We start from the raw sequence: 20,824 nt of genomic DNA, 5'->3' as shown, positions 1-20,824 counted from the left end.
CACACACCTTCCCTCCCTCACTAGCTATAGTGAGATTTGTATATATCATCATCGTAATAATAATCATAATAATAATAATAATATCTTTTTTTTGTATTTGTTTTGTTGTTGACACCTTTGGTGTATAATGTCACTGTCATCTTACTCCCCCCAGAGCTCCTTCTTCCTGAAGGCCCACTCAAACAGACAGACAGACAGACAGACGGGCAGACCGGCAGGTCCCAGCGCTCAGTCCTGCTCTCCTAACACTTCCACTTAAAACATGACACACTGATTCCAGCTGCAGGTGGCAGGTTGTGACACTCCAGTTTTTTTTTTGTTAATGACTGCAGATGTGAAACCAGCAGACAATGAGGGATCTGAGCCCCCCCCCCCCCCCCCAACACCCTTACACAGTTTCGGACAAGAGTGGTATATGGACCATGAGGTCCTGCTGCAGTATGTAATACACTGACCTCAGTGTAGCAAGGTGAGCTTGTGGATCATTTCAAATTTGCACGTTAGCCCCACTGATTTTGTGATGCCATGGCCAAATTTAAGTTCCTGTGGGGTCACATTACAATCACTAAATGCACAGTAATAAAGGCCTAGTATTTACTGTGAAACACTAGCTTCTATTCAGAGAGTATGACAAAGACTTCAGGTTCATGTCCTAATGCTTCCCCCTTTCCTCCATAGCCTATGTAATGTATAATAATCTAGCCTAGTGTTGCAAAATACCAATTTGTCCTCCGCAAAGTGTAGTTTGCTCAAAATTGGTAATGATGCTCGCACATGTGTAGTGAGAATTAAAAGCACATCAAGCTCATAGTCCATGCTCTAAACTTCGTAAATCCAAAGACTTTTTTAGGCATATATTTGCTTGCATTCTTATATACCCAATTAATAATTTAACATTAAAACAAAAACAAAAATAGTTTGACCCTACACACACTCAAGGATATTTATGCGAGGAGCTGGTAGCCTCATCTAGCAATTGTGATGGCACCTATCTCTGGTATACAATTTGATTATCATACATCTCATGTTAAGTGGGAAACACTGCCCTCTTGTGGTTTGAAGCAACTGGTCGTTGAATTTGTGCTGGTTAATCCTAGCTCCCAACTCTCCTGAGCCGGTGGGCCCAGACTAGCTGGTCGTGTCGACAGCTCACAGCACACTCGTCTTAAAGAGAGGACAGGGCGTTGGGAAGAACGCTGTTCGGGCATGAGGCCAGCGTCCATATCCAACTCAGGATGGACAGACAGACAGACAGACAGGCTGACTCATCGCAGGTTGAACTAAAATCCAAACTACTTGTGGGGTACATGTGAAGGCGTCATACAAGAAACTGTTTGCGTTTCAACTCAAGCTATTGATTCTGTACATGATTTGGTGCATATTGTATACGGTAACGTGTGTATTTTTTTTAATACTAAGTGCCTACTGAATACGCTATTCATCTGTGAATTCCCCCCAGACTCCACCACCCCGTTTCCTTCTCTCACATCCTTGTTAATTGTCATTATCAGGCTTATGTATATTTGGTCTTTGTATTGACATTGCATTACCTTTTATTTATTTGGCTTAAAAAAAAATAAATTAACGATGCTTTGGGGAAAATAAGAACTGACAGCAGCGTCTAAAGCAACAGTAGCAGCAGCAGCAAAGTAATAAATAGTCATAAAAACAACAATCAAAATTGATCAATTAACAATAATAAAACAAATCTCTAATTTGTTCCTACAGTCAAATTGATATAATACCATGAAAAGCTTTTCAACATGTTCAAGCAAAACTCAGTAAACTCAGCAAACTCAGCCTTCTCCGGCCAGCACGCTGCATGCCTATATCTGAGTGCCATCTCTCTCCCTCTGCTCTGATGAAAAGATCTCAGCTCTTCCTCACACCCTTCTCCTGTACTCTTCCTCTTCCTCCTTCCCTCGCCACCAGAGGCCTGGAACTTTCCTCCGTCACCCTGCTCCATCTCTCCGTCTCACTTTCTTTTCTCTTCGTCTTCGTTTTCCACCTGCTTCTCTCCATCTTCTCTCTCTCCCTCTCTCTCTCCCCAGCTGTTCATTCCTAAACCCTGGAAACCTTCTGCTGTGCATCTCCATTTTGACAACTTGCTTGTTCCTTTCCTTCTCACTTTCCCTACGCACCTCTTCATCCGTCCGTCCAATCTCAGTGACAATTTGGTACATTAAGTATTAGATATCAGGCTTCACTTTGGCTCTAGACATGGTGTTTTCCAGAGTACTGGATGTTCGACTGAAGCAGGAAAAATTACGCAAGTTTGTGGCCGAGCGAGACTAGCGCTCCTTTAAGTTCTCCATTTTCAAAGTTTTGGCTTTGGCAAAGGAAGCGGAGAGCTCCCAGTGGCTCTTTGTAAAATGAGAGCGGGAGACGGCAGAGCGCGCGGGGATTGAGAGGGAGTGGAGCGAGGTGTCCTGTGTCCCAGGGACACGCTGACCTCGTCTCCCTCCCTACGGTCTCCTCCCGTTCCGTCCTCCCCCTCTCTCCATCTCACGCTCGGAATCGCCCCATTTGCCACAAGGGTGATTTTTCGGACACGACGCGTCTTAAATGCATTAACCTTCCTCCTGTTTTCTTCCCCTTTCTGTGTCCCCAGCCCCTTCACCCCTCTCCGCAGGCAGGCGGCAGGACTGCACTGCCATCGTCCAAACCGGAAATCACTACGCCATTCTACCACTCTTTTCTCCCACAATGCATCTCCGCCCTTACCCCCCTCTCCACGAAAAGGAAGATCGGCGTTCCTCCTTAGCCAGCAGCTAATCTTCCCTCCGCGCCTCTCAGTACTGTCTCAGTACTCTGCTTTCAGACCAAACCGCACCGCAGCTGCAGCTGCCCCCTACCTCTTTCTGACATGACAAAACACTCCTCTCCTGCAGAGCTCAACAAAAACCTAATTTTTTTGGAGGGTTTTTTTGTGTGTGTTTTTTTTTTTAAACAGCTTTCCTTAAAACATTACAGCTAGACGATAGGACCTAAGTCAAGATTAAATTATTTTTAAAAGTGTGAACCCCCCCAGCGCCTGTGGCACCAGCCCTCTTCACCGTTGGATTTAAAACTATGATTATCACTACCCCAAGGCTACGGAGCTCTTCACATTAACGTTACCACTACGAAGTTGCTCAGATGGGCGTTTTTTATTAACAGTAACGCTACCACTCCATCCTGCTCTACATACCTAGCTACTTGGATTTCAATCCGATAACCTCAAGTTGAATATTGCACAAATCTGAGACGTGTGTCTGTGTACACTGTTCTCTTTGTTCTGCGAGCGACCTGTGATAGCACACCGGCTCCAGTAAACAGCTTCTTGGGTGTACATAGTGTAGAGTGGAGCAGCATGATTAGACCTGTAGACAGCAGCACCCTTTCTGTGCTGGGGAGGCGCCCCACCACCCTGCTGAGGCAGCTGGGGGGGGGTTAGCGATGACCCCAGACACGCTAACATCCTGTGGTGCCGCCGCCTCCTTTTGGTACGAATGGGCTGAAGGCACACCTGTGCCACGGCCGCTCGGCTGAAAGCCGCGGCGAGCGTACAGAAGCGGCTTCAGCTGCCTGACTGCACCTGTTCACATACCCGTGAGGCTACGGTTAAAACCCAACGACATGCGTGTTAATACGTGCGCGCGTGTGGGCCTGGTGTTAAACGTGTACGCGCGAGGCCGTTCACACGTGAATATGCATGTGCAGGACGTATGCTTCTCATGTAGTGTGTTTGTGTGTGTGTGTGTGTGTGTATTTACACATATGGATATAGGTTCTAGTACTGAGGGTGTGTGTGTGTGTGTGTGTGTGTGTGCCTATCAGCATTTAATAGAGAACTAAGAAGCTCCTAGTACCTGAGTGCGAGTCTTTCTGCTGCCCCCACGCTAGCGACCTCTGTCTGCCTGTTGGTCCTTCCGTCTGTCCGCCCGCCCCGGCACGCACTGGATGCCCATGTCAGGCCCGTCTGTCTGTCTGTCTCAGTCTGTGGCGCTCTGGCTACCTGCTGAAGAGCGAGTGGAGGTGGTGCTGGGTGTAACACTGGCTGCTCCGCGGCGACTCGGTCCGCTCCATCACGCCCTGGAACCAGCCCGCCACGTCCACCTCCAGCACCTCGTAGCGCCGGATGAAACTGTGTTCCTGTCGCCGGACACGGGAGGGGAGAAAGGTAGGGTTATTACACACTGAAACAGAGGAGCTAACGCAACACACTGTGTTACAGCAAACGGAGTCAGAGGAGCTAACACAACACACTGTGTTACAGCAAAATGAGACAGAGTAGCTAACACAACACATTGTGTTACAGCAAATGGAGACAGGGTAGTTAAACCTTTCGCACGTAACTTAATTTATGCTATGTAGCACACGTGTTACGTTCCACGGTTCGTTATGTTTTCATTAACGTTATTAAGCTTCTCATAGTTTAAACCAACGCCTTTGCTACATTTTTTATGTTAAATCGCTGTTTTCTCAAAGCTAAAATTAGCTAGAATCTCGTGTTCTAATCGCACCGGTTTTAGCATACGCGCTAAACGGCTAATCACACCGGTGTGACCGTACACGCGAAAAGGGTTAATACGTATGATGTAACAGCAAACGGACAAAGGAACTATTACACACTGTATAACAGCAAACTGAGACAGTGGACCTCATACACACTGTTCAACAGCAAAATGAAGCAGAGGGTAGTTAATAGAAACGGTATAACAGCAAAACTGACACAGAACTAATACACATAATATAAGAGCAAAACAGGAAGAGGAACTAATGCAGATGGCATAGCAGCAAAATGAGGCGTTAAAAGAAAGGGGGAGATATACACATTATACAAAAAGAGGGAGAGAGACATAAAACAGCTTAGATACAAAGTCTTTCCCACTAGACACCAGTGTGTGTTAACACTGAGAGAAACACAAAATCAAGAGGAAAGACAACAGCATGAATAAATAAAGAAGACTTACGAGCAGCTTGTGGTATTTTGGCCTTTTTCTGTGATCCTTTGTGAGGCTGCGGAGTGAGAGACACAATCAACAACAACCGTTCAAATTCTAGTGGAGGGAACACACATTCACACACAGTTAATTTCAAATCTGTCCTTAAATAAAGCTACAGAGCAAACCAATGGCAATTCACTTCGGGGAACGTCTTATTTCCGCATTTGCTTCGACATGTTCTACTTTGATTCGATGGCTCCATGTGAAAGAAGCAACCACTCGGCTCAGTGTTGTCCACCCTGAAGCCATTCGCTCAGACCTTCAGTGACAGGCCACAGCTCTCTCTCTGTATCTGTGGACTCTGCAGACTGGACAGCTTAAGCACGCGCTGCCGGATGCCTCACCAGTCTTTGACGAAGGACTGGAAGTCGAGGGAGAAGCCCATGCTGAGCGGGAGCAGGGGAGGGTCCTCCTGCAGCACTTTGGTCAGGACCTCGAAATCTGTCTTACAATTCTTATAAGGGAACTGTCCTGTGGCCAGCTCCACCTAGAGGGGAGAGAGGGGCATTACATGTGACACCGGTCAACACTGAGCGCTACTGAACACTACTGAACAGAGACCAGCTGAATACAGAACACTACCGAACACAGACAACACTTGGCTCCTTACTGAGCAATACTGATTAAAGAAAAGGCCCAGTGCTTAAGAGAGACAGGCCGGGGCCAAGACACAGTGCGATCAGACACATCTACTCACCAGAGAGATGCCCAGACTCCACACGTCTGCTCTGATGTCATAGTCGGGCTTACTGGGGTCTGGGGGGTCTATTCTTTCAGGCTGAGGACACACAGAAACAAACGTATTTGAGTGAGCAACACACCGATGACAAGCCCATCTGGCAAACACCAAGGTTTCACCAACACACGGCTCTAAGAACAGACTAATTCAGCCTAGTGTACTGTGCATTTCCTCTGTGAGAAGCAGGGATCAGCCATGACACTTCTGGAAGAGGCCTTAACTGGGTGTGATACATTAGTCTCCCATAGGAACAGAGGGCTGGACTACAGTAATTGCCTCCAGTGGGGTGGAGCTTGGTTGTGTGTGTGTGTGTGTGTGTGTTTGCTCGTGGGTGAGACTCACAGCCATGTAAGCCGCACACCCCGCGCTGCGAGTCTTGGCCTTGGAGTCGACGAGCCGGCCGCTGATGCCGAAGTCGCACAGCTTGATCTGACCCTTGGCGTCCAGCAGGATGTTGGAGGGCTTGACGTCCCTGTGGATCACGCCGTGCTTCTCCTTCAGGTACAGCAGCGCCTTCACTATCTGCAGAGGTCAGAGGTCAAACGCGTTCCCCCGTCAGCCACAGTGTGGTTTAACAGCCTCGGCCACAGCAGAGGGAGACCGATCGCTAACGTGTCATTCAACACAGAGCCCTCACAAGTAGCACCGAAAAGAGAAAGACAGAAAGGAGAGAGAGAGAGACAGAGACAGAGAGAGGGAGGGATGCCTTGGGTCAGAGGGACTCACTGCCACTGTCATCTTTCCCAGGATACGCTCAGGAATGGGGCCCTGGATCCTCTTCTTCAGCTTCTCCGCACACGTCCCCATCAGCTCCATGGCGATGAACACGTCCGTCTGCAGGGGAGGGGAGGGGAGGGAGGGGTGTTACTGTCCACCGCCCTTGTTTTGGGGGTCATGCCTGCTGCACAACAGCGGACCGTAATGTGAGGAAACATTCGGCTCTTTTATGTGCTAATGTGTCACTTTAAAGACCCTGCAGAGTCACTGTATGGCAGAATGTTTGCCTAGATAAAGCAGATGCGAGTGAAAATGCAGCCTGTGTAGGATACTGCAGCTTGACTGCGTTTTGGGAGCGCGTCTCAGCCCCTTACGTTGGTGACTATGGCGCCGTAGCACTGGATGATGTAGGGACAGTCGTGACTCTTCAGAACCACGTCCAGATCCATCAGAATCCTCTTGTTCTCGTCCTTGTTGCCTGTCCTTCGCATTTGCTGTGGGGGGGGGGGGGGGGGGGGGGGGAGCAGACCGCAGCCGTTACCGTCAACGTCGTCATAGCAACAAGTCGCTGTGAAAAATCTCGATTTCCGCAAGACAAAAACGAGGCTGTAAAATGAAAACCAATTTGTCGTGCTTCACAAAAAGTTAATTAGGCAGAGCGCTCATCAGAAAGTTACAGCGGGGCTCCGCTGTACGCCCCCACCCCGTCGAGTGTGTGAGAGGCAGCACGCCGTGATGAAGGCTCCCAGGGAGCCGAAGCGCGCCAGCGTGGCAAACGCGTTTCAGAAACATCAGAACGGCCTAAAGTAAGCAAAGCGAATAGGCCTCGTGTACTCCACAGAGGGGAGTGAATGCAACCCTGCCGCCGCAAAATGTCAGAGCAACAAGGTGGGATTGTACACCCATAATGCACTGCAGCTCAGTAATTAACCAAGAAAACTCACACCTTAAGACCTGCTGCAGCCACTGAACTGCTGCTACACGTTTTCTACTCCTATTTAGATATGCAACCATAAAGCAGCACTGGGGAGAGCTAATAAAACGCAAACAGGTTAACACAGAATAATTGATGAATAGAACAGAATTCAGCAAATGTCACACGTTGATCTAGGTGCAAACTCGAGATCTCAGCACGGTGTTTGGTGGTGATGCTTGCTCATATGTGGTTAATGGTGTCCTGTCTGTGCAACATTTCATGCTACTTTATTAGATGCAGTTTGTTTAAGTTGCTCTGGATAAGAGTGTCTACTATATGACAGTAGTGTAACACAGTATGGCACAGCTTATAACTGAAAGGTTGTCAGTTCGAGTCCCTGCTGGTGAATGTACCCTTGGACAAGGGTCCCCACTGCTGCTGTGCCCTCAGGCGAGGGCACCTGACCCACAATCACCTCAGTAACTATCCAGTTGTATAAATTGATAAGGCCTGTAACCGATCTAAGCCGCTACATGTAAGAGTATCTGCTAAATCTAAACCTAAATGTACTATAATGAATTAAAGAACTTATCAGAAGGCAGTGATCTAAAGCAACTATAGGGGCATTGCAGAGTAACAGAACTGCAGGTTCAAATCTTGGGACTTCACTGTTCTACCCCTCTGTAGGGTAACTTCAGTGAATATCAAACTACGCATGGGCTACAGAGGGTAAATTTGCAACAGCAGCAATCTGCCCTGGAAAAAGGCCTTAGCTAAGTAAATAAATAATCCTGACAAGTAAATAAGTTATGTAATCATTAAACTGTTTGGAGGGCTACATTTAAGTACTCTGCTCAATGAAGGATTTAATTTCACCCTGTAATTAAGAGCTCGGTTGGAAGAAAAACAAGCGAAAGCAGAACGAATGCGGAGGAAAATGAACTGGGGAAACTGGCTCTGGAGAAACACAACCTTTCCTCCACTCGGCTATTTTGCGTATTTTTTTTTTTTTTTTAAATCCGTTTTATCCAATAAATTTTAATCTTAAAGGCGACTCAGGGGACGAGAGCCTGACCCATATACCATGGATTGAATTTGCTCGCCACGTCACCTAATTTCCCTCCGTGGCGTTCCCTGACATGAGGTCGTAAGGCCACTGGAACAATACATGCAAGGTATGTGGGAGTCTATAGATAAGGTACTCACAAAACAGAAGAATGTGGCTTTTCCAAAATCTCTACTCACTTCAAAGCTTATCACTTTCTCTTCTATCTACTCCTACTTCCTGTCCTGCCCTTTGCTGCCTGTGGCTGAAAACCCCAGGGTGGTGTGCGGGGGACTGACCTTGACGGCGATGACGTGTCCGGTCTTTTTGAAGCGCACTTTGAAGACCTGGCCGCAGGTGCCACTGCCGATCTCCTCTTCACTGATCAGGTCGCTCACTTCGGCTGGATACCGCTAGGGCATAACACAGCACAGACACACGATTACTGAACAGAAAACAGTGCAGACACACTTCATTACCAGTGAGAGCACAGCACAGACACACCCCATTATCAATGAGAACACAGCACAGACACAAAATTACTGACCAGAATGCAGCACAGACATATGCGTGATTACCGACCACAACACATCACTACTGACAAGAACACAGATACACACGTTTTCAGACTGGACTACAGCACAGATATACACGATTACTGACCATGATGCAGCACAAACACATGCACGATTACCAACCATAACACAGCGTTACTGACAAGAACACAACAGACACACACGATTACCAACCAGAACACACAGAGCCACAAGATTACCATCCAAAACAGGCAGAAACACACGACTGCCAAACAGAAGACACCATACACACTGAACACAAACAGCTTATAATCACTGAGAAGATCACAAACAACATACAACCAACCACCAGGAAATACACCACACACAGAACCACTGACCATAAAACAAATGACAAAGATATGCACAAACAACAACTGTGAGACAATGAAAACAACAACAAAAAACAAACAAACAACCACAATATAACGCCTCCTATGAGACCAGAACTCCACAGATCAGCAACATCACCAGCGCAGGAGTGACCCGTAGCCACAGGCTGTGGTCTGTCAGCACGTGTGACTAACCTGCCCGTCGATCTTCAGGTAGCCTGTCTGTTTCATTATCTCCTGCAGCTTCTGGTCGATCTCCGCACTGAGGGAACAGACCAGAGGCACGGGTGTCACACGTCCCGCTCAACACTTCCTGCATCCCTCTGTTCCACTGAGGGCCGGGTGGAGGACGACTGGGAAAGAGCGTGTGTATGCTGTGTCAGGGTGTATGTATGTGCGTGTACCTTCGAGGGTTTGTCACTGTGTGCATATGCACAGGACAGTGAGTTACTGTGTATCTGAGAGTGGCTCAGCCTACAGCGTACTCGTGTATGTCTGGGCTGTGTTTGCTGGTATGCGTGAACACGTGTATGTGTACCTGAACCTGAACGTAAGCGTGTAAGCGTGTATTTGTGTATGTAGACTGCAGTGTGGCACAGTGGTAAGGAGCAGGGCTTGTAACCAAGAGGTCGCTGCTGCTGGGGCACTGCTGCTGTACCCTTGGGCAAGGCACTTAACCCAAAACTGCCTCAGTAAAACATCCAGCTGTATAAACGGATAGAAATGTAACCAAAGTAAGTCACTCTGGATAACAGCATTGGCTAAATGACAATAATGTAATGTAAAGTACCTACGTCTGCTTTCCTGTATGTGTGAGCATGCATGCACATGCGCGTGTATGCGTGTGTGTGTGTGTGTGTGTGTGTGTGTGTGCGCGCGCATGCGCCTGTGCGCGCGCGTATGCCTGTGCGTGCAGGGCTCACTTCTCCAGGCTCTTCTGCAGGCTGTACGGTGGAGTAGGCAGGGTGAGCATGTGGCGAGGCCGGCTGGGGTACGAGTGGTGCTGGGGCGAGTTCTCCGATGACGACGAGCGACTGCCTCCATCGTTCGCCAGGGGGAGCTGTAGAGCTGGGAGGGACAGGGGGGAAAAAGCAGGACGGAGAGAGTGGGAGGGTGGGGGTCAGGACCAAAACCGATCAAAGACAAGCGCTGCAGGACCTGAGATGCTCACACTATTAATATCCAGTAAAAGCTCACTGGGAAGTTTCCACAGATAAAACCTAAAGCTGCAGGCTCGCCCTGCTAAGAACCCACACGCTTATGTCAGTGCTTCAGTCATGGTGCGACAGGTAGGGAGCGACAGGTAACGGAGACGACGGTAACATACGGACAACTCCAGACCACATGCAGAAATAGACCAGTTTAAATTAAAAAAAAAAAAAAAAAAAAGCATACAGTAAAAACAGGCTATAAACAAGGTGAAAACCAGCTGTTGGGTTAGTGTTAGCTTGTCCCAGCATGCACCAGGCAAACTGCATTCAGACGGGGGGGGGGGCATTTTGACAGAGTGTGAAGGGCAGAGGAAACTCAGCGGCAGCTCTTCTCCACTATCCAGCATCCAAGCCTTTCAGGACGGTTCACTTCACCCACCCCGACACGATGGCGCACAAGGTTCCCCTGCTCAGTGTGGCCACACGGTCACCTGGGTAACCCCCTAAAAGCCGCACCCCCTTTCAGATAAGACCCCACGCGCCTAGATGCACCACGGTTTTCCTTTTCGCAAATTTGTCTGCATTGAGATTGAGGAGCCTTAAATTCCCACCCCTAGCAGATAACCTGGATGATATTCAGAAATCCACTGGTGTGGGGCACGGTCGTGCTTCAAGAGAGCAATCCAGAATCAGCCATCCCGATCATTCAGCCGTACAGATGGAGAGATAGAGTTGCTACCTAAACAGGGATGGCGCACGCACATCGACCTTCCATATGGTGGCCGATACTTTTCTTCCCCACCACACCACCCAGGACAGTGTAGCACTACAAGCCACCTAATAAAACCTTAAATGAAGGACAATAAACCAATCAGATAGGAACCAGTGTGGTGCTCTTCCTCCTCCTCCTCCTCCTCCTCCAGCAGCAGACCTGCTAGCTGGAGAAAATCCGTTAGTGAGTTAGTCGAGTCAGGCAGCTTTGGCACGGACACATCCTCCACACCTGGGTGCACACGGCAGACAGACAGACAGACAGACAGACAGACAGACCAGCTACACAGGCACTGCAGCACTGCAAGAGAACAGGTTACACTGAGGAGTCCACTCCTGCCACGCAAACCTACACAAACGCAACACGAGGGACGAAGGGGGCAGACAGACAGCAGATGGGACGCGTGGAGCGGAGGGAGGAGGGGGGGACAGTAAGCAGACACGGCAAGGACAGGCTGGAGAGGGAACAGGCCAGACTCGAGTGAACCGAAGAGGACGCAGCTCTCCTCCTGCCTCCGGTACGATGCCGCGTTAGCCTGTGTGTCACAGTGCCGTGCAGTAAAGCCACATGCACAGTGTCCGAATCCGCCAATCCAGGGTTAATACGTACACTCGCTCAGTCCCACGCGCTCGGCACACGCTGCCCTGCCACTGACACACACATACACACGTGCACGCACACACACACACACAGGGGTAGAAGAGGGAAGAGTGAGAGCTGAGGGGACAGAGAGATGGAAATGGAGATGGAGAATGAGATGGCAAGGGAAGGGAGTCTCTACAGCTATACCTATATTCTATAAATGAAACCACATGGGAAAAAACTGTCACAGCTGTCCACGTTTTTTCCTTAATTCGTAACTAGTGCAAAAGCACCAAATAATTTACTTATTTGGTGCTTTTGACAAGACAGAGAAAGTGTACTGTATCCAATTTAAATGCCTAACGACAGTAAAAGAGAATCTTTTCTATAATGAGAAGTGACACCATCTTGTATAAAAAGACGATAGATGCCATTTCTTTCCAACTATTGTGCTACTACGCTGTGTAGGTTTATAAAGTAATAGTTCCTTACGGGTGTCACTGTGAGCGTTTAGCTAACAATGGGCTTGTTTCGAACAGTATCTGCAACATAAGTTCTTACCATTGTTAAAATAACAGTGCCATGAGCTACTGAACAAGGTACAAGGCTATGTGACTATTGTTCGATATGCTTTCTGGTACCGTTTTACCGAAGTAAAGAATTCTCATATATGTATGGATCTGCAGCAGGTGACATCACTGGTAATTTAAGAAAGGGGAGTTGTAGCTTTTGCTGGGTAACGCGTTCTGAGCATGTGAAGGTCGAATGTTTCTTAAGCTAGCAGGAAGGAGAAGAGAGAGAAAAGGGAGAGGGAAAGAGAGGGAGAGAGAGAGAGAGAAAGGGAGGGAGTGTGCAGTGGCACAGAGAGCGATGTTTTGAATGATACCTGCACGCTGGGAAGGGGCTGGAGCAGGACTGAGCTGGATCACGATGACTGGACAGAGGAGAGAAAACACACACGCACATTACTGTACACTGCTCTATATGTATATATAACACGCACCACACGACCATTACTGTACAGTCCCATCTAGAACACGCACCATCACACCACAGAGACGCTACAGTACACTGCCATTTCAATACACACACAGTCTCCACACTCCCATGTTGAATACATGACCTCACAACACACACACACACACACACTACGGTGAACTGCCATATATAATACACACAAACACACACACTACTGTACACTCCCATCTTGAAAACATAACCTCACAATGCACCCACACGATTGTACACTGCCATATACAATACATAGATACACACACATTCCTGTACACTTCTATGTACAATACATACCCTCAACGCACGCGCACACACACACACACACACTTCTGTACCCTGCCATGTACAATACACAAACACACACATTACTGTGCACTGCCATGTAAATACTACAGACATTACTCTGCACTAATACATACACCTACATACACCTGACTATACACCATTACACACACATACTCTACTGTACACCGGATAGGATACATTCGACTGTAAACCACTATCACTGGCATTGTTCACGTCAATCTGCACCATAAACTGGAAGCGTGTGAAGTACACAGGCTGAAATGACAGTTTCCTTAACCACCTCTGCAGGTACCGTACTCTATAAGCTACATCTGTGCCATTGTCTTATTGGTGAACCACAAGGTCACTGGGACAGCACCATGCAGCGGCAGTCCTTGGGACTGATGTAGGGATGTATTTTATAGTTTAAACTTTTACAGGACTACTAACCCATTGGCGCAGAAACCGATCTGCAAAATGTTACCAATAATTCCTGTCAATAAGCACAATTTAAACACACAACCAGGCATCATATGCAAGTCAAATCCAATAATATCAGACTGTAAATGGCTCTGTAAGTTATGCGGCACGAGTAACAGCAGTAGGCCACTTTACTTTAATATATGAACAAGCAAAACAAGGTGAGCATTAATCATTCAGAGCGTTTCAGCAGCAGGCTCGGTGAGAGAGGTGCTACCAGACAATGCACTCGTACCGATTTGAACATAAGCACCGCTGCGATTCAGAGCAGACGTCTCACGCAAAGTTATATGGGCAGGGTCCCGCCCTGTGGCCGCCTGTGCGCCACCCCTTCAGAGCCGTGTGATCCTGGGTGCCACTTAGCGCAAACAGGAACAGGAAGTCCTCAGATGTCCGACAGTCCCTGTGTCCCCGACTGAAACTACATGCAGATTAAATGAATGAACACGACTAGGACTCATCCGCTGGCGGAGGCAGAGCTCAGAACGACAGACGATACACTGTCTCCGTTCTCCACGGCAGTTTCATTATTGCCAAGTTAATAAATTGCTAAATGTTTTCTGTAAATCTGGAGAGGTTGTGACGGCAGGAGTGACCATGAAATTAAAAAAAAAAAAAAGAAAAAGAAAAGGACAGGGCGTCCTTTCCTCCTTTTCATTCAATCCCATTCACTCAGCTGCTCCACTGCCACAGAGCTCAATTCAGATGGAAAAAGACACTTCTTTAAAACAGTTACACTGTGTTAGAAAAAACAAATTCACCGCTAACCATTCAAAAACACAGCAAGGTATACATTTATATGCTGTTTGACAGCAGAACAGAGTCTAGTCATCTTTTTTGACATTTGTGAATAATGGCAGGAGCAGATGTTGGCAATACAACTTGAGATTAGTGATATGCCGTATAAATCAGCTAATGCATAACGCTGAATCAAAAGGCCCGTAGTTCACACCTAAGATCACTCCCACTGGCTGGCTGTGCCCACTTGTGGTAAAACACCTGTGATGCCATTTCAGATGTGTGCTTTGTGTAAAAATTTTAAAATGGCTGTGTGGTGGACGGAAGCTCTCCTGTTGACAGTGTTAAGGCAAATGTGTCTTTGAACCATGACGATGCTGATGCCTGGATGGTGAAAAGAAGGCAAATTTCACTGCACACACATTAATGTATATCTGCTTTAGACACTATATCCTGTACACAGAACATTTGCACACACAAGCACATCACGGTATAATACATTGGAAGTGCAGAGTCACACATACTTAACACAGAGTCATACATACAATGAACATAAATAATCCCACTAGGGCTCACTCTCACTTACCACAAGCAATAAACATTAATACATCACAACATGCATGACAATAAGACCATAACAATCAAATGTCCTCACACGGCCTGAGGTAGCTTCCCAATTAAACAAGAACAAATATGAAAATACAGACAATCCAAGCCTGTAAAACACTTGAATCCCAAAGAATGAATGACGGACAGGTGACAACCCCCCTTTCAGACAGCACAGCAGCCACTGTACATTCTGTGCCATATTACTTCAGGTTCTCTTTGTACCCACATCAGTGAGAACACTTAGGGTAATGCTGCCATCACTCACAGTGACTGGAATCTATACAGCATCCTTACTTTATTGCTTTTACATAAATTACAGAGAACAGAAGAACAGCGTGTTACTGTGTTATTTAATGATATGACGCCTGTTAGAAAACAAGGGCCACGACATATACCCCACTGTACTCAAACAGACAAACCTGCATACAAGCAGTACCCAACCTCCATCTCCCCAATACCAATTTTGTCAACTTCTGTACCTATAGTCAAAAGTTATGGTACTGAGTCCTTCAGCCCAAACATGAAATACAAAGGCAGTGACTTATCCTTGAGTGTAAGTGCACATGTTTCAATTTAAAAGGAATGATATAGGAGTGACTCAAATGTTGCATACTGTACAAAAGAAAAATCACAACATTACACTGCATTAACCCCATTTCCACAGTCCAAGTAAGCGGTGTGGAAATCAACACAGAAATGGTGGTGACGGCAAATGATACTGCAGAGAGCGCAGGTTCTTGTGTATGTGGCCACTAATTTCTATGCATGCTGCATCCTTCCACTGCCAAAGGCCAGACATTTCCCAACCACACACCTCTTTCCCACAGAGTGAACGCTTCACGCGGGGTCAAGTTCACACACACATTTTTACTCAAGAGATAACATGGAGCGTGCGAACAAGCACTGCGTTTACCTCTGACGAGAAAGCAGGGCGAATTCTTTTCAAAAGTGTGGTTCAGAATTTGACTGCTAGTGCACCATTCCCCCAACCCCCTTTGGCTGAGCAAAGGACAGTGGGCCCACCTTCCATGACAGTGAGCAAGAGAACCAAGGGAGAACATGAGCTCTGTTTATTCGGTGGAAGGGCAAATTTTATCAGCTGTGTTTCAATAAATTTCTTTTCACTGTCGAGAGGTATTAAAAAAACTTCAGTCCGGAGCACATCATATTGGTGTGCGTGACACACTGTCTTAGACATTAGGGTTAATAAATGATAAACAGGTCGTAACTTTGGTAGCCATCAACTTTACCCTCTCGCTCTCCCAAAGCTAGCTAGCTAGCCATTTTCTTTTTGGGGTATCAAGGTGCAGTCAAGAGCACCGCATAGTTGACAATTAATAATAGCCCCTTCTGCACAGTATCTCATATTAGGGGAGATCACATTACACCATGATTTTCAGTTCACAACCACTGAACTAATCTTGCTGTCCCACATGATAATATGTAGCACATATTAAAAGCACATATTTAGGATATTTAGGATAAAGGACATATTTAGCACATATATAGATTCAATTCACATGCAAAATTATAGCATTTTGTAGTTAGCAGCTGCAGGCGTAAGTCACCATACCATTCCAGGAAAAATCACAAGTATACAAAGGCAGTGTAATTCAAAGTCAATAAAAGCTAACAGATATAACTGTTGCTTTAAGTCAAGAGCTCACTTAATATGGTAATATCACTAAAGGAAGGTAGTGCCAGGACTACTAAGACATTTCCATTGAAATCAGAGAATCCTACACTATGACAAAAGGGTAGCATAACAATGTTACGAACACTGGGCACCACTGATTTCTACTACAGCTGTTATTTGGAGTCGTCATCTGCATGTAAAAATCACAAGCTGTGACCCAAGCAGCATTTTTTCCCTCAATCACCCTATAAAGTTCCTACCAAAATGGCACTGAATCAAGAAAGAGGGGACCTTTCACTTTCCCTCCATTGCTCCCATTGATCAAGTGTACATGCGCATACACTTCACATCTAATATCCCTGAATTACTTTTGTACGGTACATCCAGCGTACACGTCTACACTCCTGTAGGAGTTCCATTGAACCGTATCAGCATCAAACACTCCACAGTTGGAATACTCTACAGTGTGAACGAACATCTCCCACACATCACCATGACACAGTGGTTACACCAGTAATGATTTGAAGTTAAAAAAAAAATTATGGCAATCATTACTCTATTTTGGAATAAAAGTCAATTTTACAAGCTACCACCGCTAATTACAATGTATAGATGACTTTACAGACAAAGGAACATATAAATTCTTGCATTGCTAAAACTGGAAAACTACTGGGAGATGGAGTCTCGTGTTAAAATGTTTTACTCCTTCATAAGTAATGAGATGATTTTTTTTGCATCTATCCTAACTTCCTGCTGGCTGATTTAATGTTACCTCTGAGCAGACCCTCAATTTACAATCAGTGCTTGACAATAACAGGAAAGATCAGAGCGGGAGAAGACGTGATTTTCAAGTAATGCGTAGTGTTAAAATTCATGTTCGTCTGCATCAACACCGTTAGCACGATAACACTGACGTGATTTCCAGAAGCTTCTTCCGTTTCCATGGTTTCACGTTTTTTTTTTTCCTTTTTAGTCACCCTTGTTTCACCACAAGCCAAGGCCCTGGAATGATGACAGAGGAGTATATCCCGAATGTCACCGTTCCCCTCCGTAAGCAAGTATGCAGATATGTGATGTCAAGTGAAGTATGGGCTCGATCGCTTACACTCCCCTCACTTACTGGGACCAGGAGACAGTCATAGATGGCACCTCAGCATTCAAAGGCACTGCTGTATGCAGCTTTAAATGGTATTTGTCCATCTAACAGTCTCTGGACTTGACCAATGAACTGACGGTGTTTTAGTCACGAGCCTTCATGTGTTACCACTCCACTGTTTGTTTTCCCAGGGTCAGGTAATCAATTGCCAGTTTCCCCCCCCCAATCAGCTCTGGGTTTTCAGGTTTTTTGATTCTTCTCTGGAGAGCACACTAATTTCAGCACTTGGTTACAGTTCAACTACAAAATGTGCCATAACAACTACTATTTGATTCACTGAAATGTGAACACACCATGTAACACATTAAAGCAACACATACTAAGCAGTTAAACAGATGACACTGTTTCTAAGGTCACAGTATCATACGTGCAATTAAAAACTATTAGAATGGACAGCTACAATATTTCAACGCATAAAGTGTGTGTCCAACACCATGGAGAGGGGGCGATTTTGATGAGACAAAATGAGCAATGTGAAAACTGTTCACCTGAAAGCAACAGTTTACTTTGATTTGATCTACCATAGCAACACACTAATTAAAATTAACACACGGAAAAAAGATGCTCATCTTCACATTCACCTTATAACATAATGTATGTAATGTAGTCTAACATCAACAATATTAGCCTGAATGCAAAATGTATTTCATCTCTATTACTATATTATAATGGCATTCACTATTGGGAAGACTTATTTCGAATGCCTGACTTGAGCAAAAAAAAAAAGACTAACGATTGCTTTTATCCCCAAGAACCCTGTACACAAATTAACTGTCACAAAAGGCTATTTCTGTAAGCTCGGCTCACAGCAGGGTACAAGGCACAACTGAATCACAGTATGTACATACACTGTAACAATTCAGTGCGCCAGATCACCACTACCCGTAAAGCCCAGTGCGCACGTCTAAACGCCGTGTAGCAATGTAATTCCGACACACCAGCAGAAAAAAGACTCCATCCCCTGACACCACAGATCACACAGTAAAGAAACAAACAGGGCGAACAGCAGAACTGACCATTTTACCATATCCAACGGCACGCCATTCAAAATACTATCTCTTTCTCACACACACGCGCGCTCAAAATGCATCCATACATGCATACGTGATTGAGATGGCAGGTATGCCATCCGCCAAGTTAACGGTATGCGCATAAGGGCATACCACATACCTATACAGTACCGAGAGCTGGGGCCTTTCCCAGATTTCCTACGTTGAACATACAAGCTGGAATACAATAACTGGAATAAATGGTTTAAAGTATAATAAAGCAGAGTACTCGGTATGAGGGAGCAGCGGGATGGAGAGGTGAGAAGATGGATGTCGAGGAAGATGTGATACTTCCATATTCGCTGTTACCTATCCTTGGCAGAGCGCTTGCTGGGCGTGTTACGATATGTCTTGATCATCAAAAACGTTCAATCAAACGGACATACTGCAGGTTATTCATCCGAGTACTACCTGATAAAGTTCGCCATTCTGTAAGAACAACTTATGGTTATAAAATGTTGCCTACACAATCTAACTGCAACTGTACAACATATGCACCGAGTAGCTACCTGCCGTTTAAACTACGTAAACTGTAAAATACATGGAATGCGTCTACTTAAGCAGCGCGTATAACTGCAAAACAAAACTAGAAAATAGCAAGGTAGCTAACTTAGCTAGCCAGCAGCTACATCGATAACATACTCTCCCTTCATCTGCATCAAGCTAGGTAGCTAGCTAGCTACTTGAGAGACATGGACAGAAATGATATTTTTGTATAAAACTCACACCACAGTTAATCATTTTGATACAAGGCATTCATTATTCTATTCAAAAGTTGACGGTGTATATGCTTTATAACCATAATAAACCACAAGACATCGACAGAACAGACAGACTGACAGAGACTGACTGACGGACGGGGCCTGCTAGCAAGCCAGATAACAGAACCAAAACCAGGGAATACAGCTTGCTAGCAAGACATATAGTTAGCTACCTAGCTGGCTAAATCGCTGGCCAGCGCGTTAGCTATACGGGGCAACTATAAAAACACTCCGTGAGTATCGACACACACACCCGAGTCGACGCCGAGGCTGACCATAACCGTCCCGAGTTCATGTTTGTTTGTATGTGGCTGGCTGGCTAGCTAAAGCTAGCAGCATATCTCAATTACACTCCCCCTCTCCTCCCCTCCCTCTCTCTCCCCCTCTCGTTTCGGTCCCCTTCCCTGGCACTCCGCGGTGTCCGTCCCAGACTCCCGATTCCCCATCGTCATGCACTCACTTGGCCTCGGACGCGAGCGTTGAGGACTCATGTCGATGTTGAGGTCGATTCGTCTTCGAGCTTCTTTATTCTCCTGTTTTAGTTTCTCCTCGATTCGGGAGAGTCTCTGTTCAAGCGACGACATCTTGAAAAATCTAAGAACCATCGAGTGTACAGGACAGTATCTTTGCTCCCTCTGTCGACGGCGAACATACCTTTGCTGAGGCATGTAGGGAAGCTGGAGGACTCACAAATCGCAGCGCAGTACCATAGATAGCTATTTGCGGTCGTAGAAATCTGGAAAGCCCCTGCCAGGAGGTCATGTTGTTGTTAACGTTTACTAGTTTGTAGTTATGACCTATTATCATATTCATACAGTGTAAAAGAGCCCATCTAGGAAGTAGTCACTGTACAGTTTGATTAATCATGTCTCCGAGGGCTTCAGATTCAGCCAAGAGCTTGCTGTAGTAGTGAACCTAACCTGAAAATGACGATATTTCCCTCACACTGAGGGAGGCTTATTGAAACCGCAAGCCTCGCAATGGTCTAGTTAAGGCCGCGGGATGCAGGTTTCTTCGTTTTTAACTTTACTTCATTATGCACCCAGTTGAAATCTGTATATCTTTTGCGCAATGTCTAAGCACAGTCGCACTAATTTACTACTCGACATATTTTTACACGCTTTACTTAGACCTGAAGCGTGACTAGAATCAATGTAGTGTTTTCACGTAGAGATGGGGTTGGGCTTTTACAAACTGTGGACTTATGTATTGTGATTGAATTTAAGTGCAAGATGTGCTTGCTTTTTTGTCTTCGTTTTACTTCATACATCTGGTACAA

General features: G+C 46.0%; 1 protein-coding gene across 2 annotated transcripts; it reads right to left on the bottom strand.

Moving 5' to 3' along the window:
• Positions 1-1,838: 1,838 nt before the first annotated feature.
• map2k7 (mitogen-activated protein kinase kinase 7) lies at positions 1,839-20,150 on the bottom strand. Of its 2 annotated transcripts, XM_036533037.1 has the most exons (12): positions 20,006-20,150; positions 12,704-12,751; positions 10,236-10,380; positions 9,508-9,574; positions 8,705-8,818; positions 6,819-6,938; positions 6,454-6,561; positions 6,070-6,249; positions 5,686-5,766; positions 5,333-5,475; positions 4,956-5,001; positions 1,839-4,134 (listed from the first exon to the last, which is right to left on the bottom strand). In XM_036533037.1, exons 1-12 carry the CDS (start codon positions 20,148-20,150, stop codon positions 3,994-3,996), a joined length of 1,338 nt encoding a protein of 445 aa, XP_036388930.1. In that variant the 3' UTR covers positions 1,839-3,993. The 2 variants fall into 2 exon arrangements, with proteins under 2 accessions (XP_036388930.1, XP_036388939.1); XM_036533046.1 differs by lacking the exon at positions 12,704-12,751 and having other exon boundaries at positions 20,006-20,129.
• Positions 20,151-20,824: the final 674 nt, after the last annotated feature.

This window comes from Megalops cyprinoides, chromosome 1, assembly GCF_013368585.1.
Source record: "Megalops cyprinoides isolate fMegCyp1 chromosome 1, fMegCyp1.pri, whole genome shotgun sequence".
NCBI lineage: Eukaryota > Metazoa > Chordata > Actinopteri > Elopiformes > Megalopidae > Megalops > Megalops cyprinoides.
Note: the sequence above shows the minus strand (reverse complement) of the source record. Positions and strands in the feature narration are given on the sequence as shown.

Coding starts and splice junctions, on each gene's coding strand:
- map2k7 (XM_036533037.1), bottom strand. CDS start 20,150: ATGGTTCTTAGATTTTTCAAGATGTCGTCGCTTGAACAGAGACTCTCC. Junction 8,819..9,507: donor ACCTGAAGATCGACGGGCAG/GTTAGTCACACG, acceptor GTTATGCCCTAG/CGGTATCCAGCCGAAGTGAG. Junction 5,476..5,685: donor GGAGTCTGGGCATCTCTCTG/GTGAGTAGATGT, acceptor TCTCCCCTCTAG/GTGGAGCTGGCCACAGGACA.